Genomic DNA, 10,174 nt, shown 5'->3' with positions numbered 1-10,174 from the left:
TAAGTAAAACAAAAGTTGATGAAATTTCCGTCAGTTTATTTAGGCATAAAAACACATATTCAAAATCAAGATATTTAACCACGGTAAGTTACAATTAATACCAAGTGCTGAATGCATTAGAGCTAACAATAATTCAGATGCCCAATACTATTCTTATAGTTTTATATGGAGTATATACTCTATAAGTATATACTCTATAAAAGAAACACTGAGGTTATAAGTTTATAACCAAGAAATAGCATTCTTTGTGAATCTGCTGTGATGATCTTCAATCAGAGAAGCTTGAATAATTTAACAAGATCTCCATAACCTATAGGTCCTTCTCGGAACACCTCCTCACCTTTATTTCTCTAGAATTCAGCTTATTCTTGCGAATGTCTCATTCCACTCACCGAGTATCTGATTTTAAAAGTATATTTTAGGCCTCTAACAGAAAGGGCGTAGTCATCATCAAATTTACTGTGAGAAAGAAGATTAAAGTAATGTTAATTTTTTTTAATGTTTTTAATGTTCGATGCTATAAAATAATATTTCTACGCATACAAGCTTCTTTTAACTTGATTAAAAGCCGTTTTGTTTGAATTTGATGAATGACAATCCATTTAAAAGATACTGCATGTGCTACATGTAGCTAGTGCATCTCTCTGCCAAACAAATTCTTCATATGACGTCCCATATCCTACATGGCTAATATAGGCATATATAGATCACATAAGATTCAAAAGGCAGGTTTGCATCGTTACTGCATCCTCTAAAATATAGCTAAAATATTGCCGACTCGGTGTTAAGCAATAATCGACCATAATCATTGCCGAGTTTTTGCAGTTATAAGTAGTACATTAACGAGTACTCGTTAAAACATTATATATGTTTTGTAAAATAACACGCAGTCGGCAAAAGCACAAAGATTTCTCTGCAATATTGAATGTATAACCTCCAGGTTTTTGGTTAAATCGGTACATGTAAGCGTATAATTATGTCTGAGATGTACTAGGTCTCAATGTTCCCAATCTTTCTACTTTTGTCTGATGAAATATATGGAGATAACGCAATATCTTATGTACGTATTTATTAGTAATATTATTACTTTCACCCCGAGAACAGATATGGACATGTAGTATAACATTTTCTAGGGTATTTTGACATTGAAAATTGGAAAATCGATTCCCCCCCCCCCCCCTTCAAAAAAGAAAGATAAAATTAGTAATTTGTCAAATCACTCGTAAGAAATTAAAGTGTTTCAAACCAGAAAGCGATTTAAATTGTTTTAGAATGCAGCAGAAATCTTTAAAGGATCGACTTGACAATGGTAGGAAGATCGAACGATGACGTCACCAAAACTATTTTATTCTTGACACTTCAATTTAAGATTAACATTGGCGTCACTAGTACTCTAGTAGTCAATACTCAGCCAGAATTAATGTGAATTACCACATCTGAATTGGATTCCGAAACTTCACAAAAATCTTTACAAACAAAGATACATGTACATGGCAGGTTACAGTAAATGTTCAACCAAGTCTCTTTCTCTACTCCTCTCTAAGATATTAACAGTAGTGAAGGAGAAACTTCGAGAGTACTGTGCAACAATATATTCAAGAAGTGATGTAAATCTGGTGTGAATACTTAAAATTCCAAGAAACTTTTGGACAATTTGAAAATTACAAAATTTTATCAAATTAACAGAATAAAAATTTAAAGACTTTTCAACTTTATATACTACCATTCCCCAAGATAAATTAAAGTCCAGGTTTTTTTTTTTTAATATTATTGACAGCTGTTTTTTTAATAAAAATGGAACTCGCAAATTTGCTTGCCTTTTCTTCGGTCATTTGCAAAATTATTTTGTTAAAAAACATTCTGTACACACAAGTACTCTGAGGTTGATATTGAAAAGATGCTTGCGTTTGTGATTGACAATATCTATATGGTTTTTTGGAAACCAGGTCTTCCAACAGTCTGTTGGAATTCCCATGGGTACCAATTGCGCCCGTTGCTAAACACTTGCTGATACCTCCATTTCACTCGACATATCCACGACGTCTTGTCAGTCAACAATGGTATATATCCAGGTGAGCTTGAAATAAAAGATACCACAGAGTTTGACACATCTGTTTCAAAAGATATTCTACTTGAAAAAGACGTTTATGACAATCTAACAATCAAGCTTTATGATAAACGTGATGATTCAATCGTCAGCTTCCCTGACTTATGCAGCAATTTACCTTCATCACCTGCAAACGAGGTTTATCTCTCAGTTGATTCGATACGCAAGGGCATACTCTGCGTATGAACAATTTCTAAAACGAGGTAAATTTTTGACAAACAAGTTGATGAAACATGAATATCAACAGTCTCGTTTAAAGTCACCATTTCCTTAGTTCTACGGTCGATAAAATGACATTAGCAGCAGATACAATTTATTATAAAGTCAAATGCTGACTGACGTTTGTCATTCTAATTGTTAAGCTATTTGTACATTTTTATTGTCAACGGATTTTTAAATTTTTTGTGTTTTTCATCTTTGTGAAGAATGACCAATGACGTCATTTGTACCGTATGTTACTCTTGACACAAGTGAAGATGAATAAATTAAGATGTTACTAGTGCTCTTGGGGACAAAATGGGGAATCAAAGTTTAACATAGGAATACATAAAAAAAATTTGAATAAAGTCAAAGAAATTTTTGGCGGTGAAAATCTTGTTTTCTTCTAGAGCAATATACTTTTTAAATGATTCAGTAATTATCAGCCATGTTATAAAAGTAGTCTTTCTCTTTACAAACATTATATTTATAATTGCTTATTTATGAATCATGAAACATCTGAGAAGTAAATGTGTACTATTATTTACTTTTTACTGGGTTGTAATTAGTTGACGTAATATTTTAAACATTATTCAACGTGAATAAAGAGGCACATCTTTGTTCAGTCTTCTTCGTCAGTTTGATGACGACTTCCTTTAATTAATCATAGATTTGAAAAACTACTTTCATATTTTAATCAGGGGACCTTTAAATGTAGTCATAATGCATATATTTTTAAACTTTTATATCTGCAGAATTTTATGTATAGGAAAATCTATACAATGATGCTAATAATTGATTTTGAAGGAGGCTGAAATAATGTTTGAATAACCGATTTTTACCTCATAGGTAGTCTATCCCCTTCATCATTGTTTTCTTTTTGAAAAAAAAATATGTTGCAAAATAATGCCATTAACATATGAATCTCATGTATTTCATATTGATTTCTGTGTGGACGTTACAGTGATATAGATACATGTATTTGTTTTCCTCTAACTCTCAGCTTATACTTGGCAGGTTTTCTCAGTTTTATTCATGTATATATATATATATATATATATATATATATATATATATATATATATATATATATATATATATATATATATATATATATATATATATATATATATATATATATATATATATATATATATATATATTCCTTTCAACAAAAAATGCTTTTATCGTGTGCATACCGGGTACATTAAAACTTTTTTTTTTCGAAATCCATGATTAAATTGTCAATGAAATTGCCATAGAATCAAACAGAAATTTCTATTCAGACGAACATTAAAACAAAAGATGTATGGTTCTTCAGAATACTACTTATATCAATTTCAAAGCTGATAAACAGCAATTTCAAAAATCTATTTAAAATTCAGAAAGCGTCTATTAAATTTTCGACTTAGACTTTCGTGTATATATACTATATTGTACTTTGTTCTTTATTATACCGTAAGTCTACTCTGATTTCAACAAAGAAAAAAGAATGAACTGCCTTTTTAAAAAAAATAAAAACCTGTCAAAACCTAGCAAGATTTTTGAATATTTCTTAGCGCCGACTTTAATTTCTTTGTCAAGGTGCAATGTGTGAAATGTTTGTTAACCAAAACACAACTGTATCCCTTTGCTTCTGTAAGTCGTACACAAGTACACTATCAGTTGTAATTAAATAACAATGAAGAATACACACAAACACACACTTCCTATCTCCAGGACACAGAAAATGTACAGAGAGCTATTGATAAGAAAATATGTACATAAAAAACAAGCCAATTCATCGAATTTTTACCCCCCCCCCACTTAAAACAGAAAAAGCCTATGAGATGGAAAAAGAAATATAAGTATCTGGAGATAACGAACAGTATTCAAGCTCGAAAGTCCATTCAAACAAAACAGGAGCAGAGCAGACACGGACCTCTTAAACATAAGAGTTGGGATCAGGTGCCATGGAGGAGTGAGTATCCCCTGCAGACCAGTCACACCCGCTGTATGTTCTATGTCATGGTCTGGAAATAACAGAAAAAATTGTCGATAGTTCAGTGTGTGAAAAAATGGTTTAACAAGAAGGATGACAATCCGGATATAAAGAAATGAATTTTATGTATAGATTCAGTCTTGCAGTTCGACCATAAAACTTACGAAATGATGACTTTAAAAGAATCGTTCAGAAGTAGAACTTACTCTTACGTATCAATTCAACTGCATAAGAGATTTAAATCTCGTATGCGGATGATAAGAGTATATTGCTGCAGAAGTAAGGAAAGTTGACGATTGAAAAGTTAAAGTTATTACTTTCATAATAAAGTTTTTGGTTAGGTTACCATTAGTAAAATATCCAATTACGATGTGTCAGACTGTGGTATCTTTCATTTTAAGCTCACTGGGATATATCTTGTCGACATATGAATCGAAATAACTATATGTGTAAATATGTCGTCAATATATATACATGTCGAGTTAAAGCGACAACAAGCATTTTCTTTTTTTCATGTATAAAAATTTGAATAAATTCTGTCTCAAATAAATTTAAAAATAAGTCTGCTGATAGCTTTGGTACCCACTGGAATCTTAATAGATTGTTGGAAGACCTGGTCTCCAAAAATAACATAGATAATGTCAATGAGAAGCTCAATCTTGTTTCATCAACTTTATTATACTTGTGTGTACAATCAGAATGCTTTTATGGCCCAGGATTGAAAGATCCTGGGGGTGTACTGTTTTGTCCTGACTGTTTGTCCTCTCTGTCTGTTTGGTAAGGGTATACTGATGTCAATTTTTATCACCTAGCCCACATCTTGTTTATAACAATTTTTGCAAATGGGCGATAAAAAACGACCCTGACCATATAGCTTGTGACGTTTAAGTCAAAACTGATCTTTTTTTTTCAAGTCAAATAAATTCATGACCTTAAGTTTCATAGAAAAAGCGTTTAAAAAACCGAAGTTTCTGAAATCTATTTGTGCAATGTTTTAACCTCTTGAAATCAAAAGAAAAATTAAATTGCAAAATTTCCCAGAGAACTTAGATATTGCCAGGAATTAAGCCATGTAGGGTGTGAGATAATTCAAGACCTCTAGAAAGACGCATTTTTCTGGTTTACTCTAGTGACCGACTAATTTTGCACTACTGCCATAAATTGTTTCATCATTTTTTACCTATAAAACAATGGAATACAAAGATCTTTTTAAACATTTACCCAATCTTACCGAGTTGACTTTTAAATTTTCCTTTTTTACAAAATAAATTTTGAATTAATCGATTAAGAACAATCTAATAAAGAGAATAAGTCTTGGAAATGAACAAATGACGTAAATCTGCCAATTCTAAGTTAAAGAAAATCGAAAATCGAATAGCTTTGAGTAAAACAAATATTTACTTGTATTATAAGCTTGTTTTGAACACATTTCTCTAATGAAATCATTACTTTAAGTAGATACCATCCCTTAAAATGATAATTGTTGACTAGTTGTGTTTTAATTGATTTTTTGTGGCATTCAGAAGCAGTTTAATTATTTTTATAATGTTTATTTACAAGTCACATTAGTTGTAGCTGATTACGTCCCTTTCACTTCCTCATACAACCGACTCCCCGCCGTGTCCCTGTTTGGACCATTCAGATCATCATACTGTCTACAGCCGGTGTCCAAACCTCTTATCTGAGTGTAATACTCATCTGTTTCAATGATAAATGTAACTTGTTATTTACAAATTATTTTTGAGAAGTATTTCTATGTTTTTTTTGAAATGAAAGATATTTCAGTTAGCTTTTTACCTATAATTACGTGCCTAAAGTGAGCAAAAAGTCGTAGTGTTTGAATTTGATTATCTGAATTCAAATATTTTATTTCCATGAAATGGATATGTGTTCCTCATGCTCTTACCTTTTTTATCAACCACTGATCTTATAGTATCATCTTTGCCTCTGCTTTTTCTATTCAACAAAAATAAACAAAAAAATTATTTTTCGCGAAAAAGGACAAAGAAATATATAATGTTATTTACAGGTCACAGATTTTTATTAAACAGGGCATTTTTTGTGCAAGCAAAGTTCATACACTGTAACCTGAACAATAGAATGTTCGCAGTGTGTGATACTATGGTGGTGATGATGATAATAATCTAAAGTCAAATGAGAACGTAAATAAATTATTCACAGTTTAACAACCCTATTGTTTAGATATAGTGTCATTTTACAGTATAGCATCTAAATAGCTTACGTGTACTCTATATCAAAATTTTTGTATCATATCTAGATTACAGAGCAAATGAATCTGACCCTTTGCAAGGTTTATCTTTGGAGTAGAGTCGGTATACAATGGCGATAGACACAATGAACATGAGGACCAGCATTATAATAGGTACCGCCATAGAAGACACCCTCATTGCCTCCGAAACAGCCGGCTTCAAAATGGATGACACCTGTTCTGAATACCACAAAAACGATCCATTATAAATATGTGTGTATGTATCAGTGACATTTGTAATTTTTGTGACTTTTCTAAAATTAATTTGATAAACGTTATAAATACCTTCTCATTCAATAAAATAATTTTTTAGTTTTGTTTTTTTAATCCATATATAATGATTTTGAAAGCAAGCTGTTTAGTACGTTTATAAAGAGATATGACAAAAAGTATCTTGCAAGATAACTGGGCTAAACTTTTTTCATTTACATCCAATCAGCATTAACAATACAACCAACTAAATTTTTGTGTTAAACAATAATCAGTGAAGACTCCCAAAAAGGTGGAGAGTGGGAAGGTCTGATTTTATGAGGTCATTATTTAGCACTGGTTTGTCAATGGATTCTCCGTTTACCCTATCATATCAAGAAGCACACGGCGGACGTGACCGGTTGACAGAGAATGCTCATTATTTCGTGGCACCTGATCCCACCTGTTGTAGGAATCTTTTCTCTGCTCCTGATTGATATTTTTCCAATGTACATTTTTAGCCTGATTACTGTTAATAATTATTATACAAACGTATTAATTCTTACTCAATATACACGTGTCTCCCTCTCTTTGGTAACCTTGGCAACACTTTGTGGAATTGACTGTCACATTTCTTTGTACTCTTTTCTCTTCAAACATTTCATAGTACCTTTAAGTTAATGAACGGCATGTTAAAAAAATTCGATTCGCCCTTAACATTCTGCATTGCAAACTTTTGCCATTGGTATATGGCATCACAGATTATTTATGATTTCTGATGTTAAAGTGAGTCTTTGACTTATTTGAGCATGGTAAAAAAAATCTGACTAGAGGAGTAACACAAGTTTACAGAGCAATTAAATTCTGTCCAGTAAAGAAGCATTTTTCCATAAAGCAATTATTTCTTTGCCTACAAAATGGCTTTTTAAACTTGTTAAAAAAGAGCAAAAAAATCAACACACTTACTCAACATTGATTTTGTAACGCCTTCCCATTTTTACTGCTTTTGTTCTAGTCTTTAAAACTGGTACGGTCTCGAAAAAAGTTTCTTCCTTTCTGAAAAAACATACAAAGGGAAATGAACCCATCATCAATTAAAATCAAATCACCTTAAAATTTTAGAATTCAGGTTTAAAGTTCTGAAAATATAATTTTGCCTTGCAAATAGTAATATTCAAAACAAAAGTGAATCAAAAATTTATATCAGTACGATACGTACTTTTTTTTATATGCATAAACAGAAACAAAGTGCAAAATTCAAATTAGACAGAATATTTGTTTTCATTTCGATTTGAGAAAAATCGATGAAATTTCAATAAATTTTACAAAAAAGATAAAAGTAATTAATAAACATACTAGTATTTAAAACTACAGTCTGAGCATCTTGATCAATTATGTCAGAAAAATGTTCTATAAAATAAATATTATCTATCGAATTTCAGTTTAAATCTAAAAAAAAAAATTCAAGTAAATCCTAAATAAGTATATCGACATTTCTGATTCTCATTTTATGTTTTCTTATTTAATAAGTACCAATTAAACATACGTTTGTAATTCGAAACATTCCTTTCCAGAGACAACCAAAACAGGTCCTAGCAAAACAAAACAAAACTGTATGTATGGCTGCATCTTGGTAATCACCAGAAAAACACAGAGGTCGTCATTCTAAGAGACAACTTCCGCTGACACACCGGAAGACGTGGTAAACTTTTGCTGAAGTAATCATCTTAATACCGGTATACTCAGAGTTACAAACAGATAAAACGAAAACGTATTCTCTAAGCAACATCAAATAACAGTAGTTTTTTTAAGATGATATATTTTTGCCCCTTACCTGGCTGGTCACCATGTCAGAAAGATACTTAAGTGTTAACGTATGAAAGCTAAAGATTATCTTTTGCAAAACAATATGATGACATGCAATAGTGACGTCACCACTAAGTGAAAAATTCTCGAATGGGACGTAAAACAACATAAAATCAATCAATCAATCAATCAATCAATCTTATTGCTGATATGCAAGTTATAACTTAAAGTCATCATGCAACATAAACAAAACTCATATATATCAACATTCCGAATAAGCAGAAATTTTAACGAGGATTTAATTTTGGCCTTTTTGCAATGATGTTGAGAAATTAAAATTAAATATCGCTAGCAATTCATTCCTGTTTCTGAGGTTACGGTTATCTTTCAGGACAGTCGCTATAATTAATTACAGATTTTGGTCAGCGTTGCTAAAATCGCGTCTCGCTTAATATTCTACTTATACGGAATTTTTTGCATGTCCACACCTAATAAATATGCATGTGCACATACTGAAATCATGTTGATTACGTTAACATTATGTTAAAATTATGTCGACAGGGAGACTGCATAATTATCTCAAATGATTACATGAATTGGTTTTTTTATCGACATAAATATCTCGAAAATTAATTAAGATGTGAGCATATCAGAGACAAGCATAAATATTGGGTTAACAACAGTATTCTATTTCTGAAGTCCATTCAAACATGCAAATCAGGAGCAGAGGAAACACGGACCTCTAAAATATCAGAGTTGGATCAGGTGCTATGGAGGAGTGAGCATCCCCTACCGAGCGGTCACAGCCAAAAAAAGGAAAAAAATCAGTTGAAGTTTCAGTGTAACAATTAGTATGAAAAACTTAACTCAGCATCTTACTTCATGATAAATTGATATTGCTGACAATATCATTATATCGACCATAGAACTTACGTAATGATGACATTAAACGAGGCTGTTGATATTTTTGTTTCATCAATTTGTTTTTCAGAAACTTGCCCCGTTTTAAGAATTGTTTGTACATAGGGGGTGCTTTTACATTTCGGATCAACTTGGAAACATAATCCCCATATCCAAGTGAAAATATTGTATTGCTTAATAAGTATGGAAAGTTCACGAATAAAAAGTTAAAGTCATCGCATTTATCATAAAGCTTGGTTGTTAAGTCCTTTTTTTTTTTAGCAAAATATCTAAAAAGACCTTGTGGCATTTTTTTTTTCTCAAGCTCACCAGGATATATCAAGTCAGCATATGAATGGAAGTAATTATTGTAAACTGATAATACGTCGTCCATATTTCTTTGTGTCGATTGAAGGCCACAGCAAGTGTTTCCTTCTCATATATAGATTTTTTAAAATAAAAATAGATCTGCTAATGACGGGACGGGACACGATTGGTACCAATGAGAATTTCGACAGATTATTGGCACACCTGAACCAGATTAAGTCAATAAGTTCTATCTGAATATTTTTAGTTAATCTTTTAAACGTAATGCTTTAAAAAGTAACTTTTAAGTTTATTCAAATTCCAAGAAATTATGTAAATTCTGTTTCAATATCAAATTCATTTCTAAAGTTACATTGGTTTGAAATCTTGAGTTCAGACTGTTTTCAGTTTATGGTCT

At 31.3% G+C, this 10,174-nt stretch overlaps 1 protein-coding gene across 1 annotated transcript; it reads right to left on the bottom strand.

The window, feature by feature from the left end:
• Positions 1-5,663: 5,663 nt before the first annotated feature.
• On the bottom strand, positions 5,664-8,444 carry LOC134253370 (uncharacterized). The gene is made up of 6 exons (XM_062735893.1): positions 8,291-8,444; positions 7,711-7,800; positions 7,311-7,414; positions 6,588-6,735; positions 6,193-6,242; positions 5,664-5,984 (listed from the first exon to the last, which is right to left on the bottom strand). The coding sequence occupies exons 1-6, from the start codon at positions 8,371-8,373 to the stop codon at positions 5,866-5,868; spliced, it is 594 nt and encodes a 197-aa protein (XP_062591877.1). The 5' UTR covers positions 8,374-8,444; the 3' UTR covers positions 5,664-5,865.
• Between the last annotated feature and the right edge of the window lie 1,730 nt (positions 8,445-10,174).

The sequence above is a fragment of the Saccostrea cucullata genome, unplaced genomic scaffold, assembly GCF_032062105.1.
Source record: "Saccostrea cucullata isolate Sc308-1 unplaced genomic scaffold, CSIRO_AGI_Scuc_v1 ctg68, whole genome shotgun sequence".
Taxonomy (NCBI): domain Eukaryota; kingdom Metazoa; phylum Mollusca; class Bivalvia; order Ostreida; family Ostreidae; genus Saccostrea; species Saccostrea cuccullata.
This window is presented reverse-complemented; position numbering and strand designations above follow the sequence as displayed.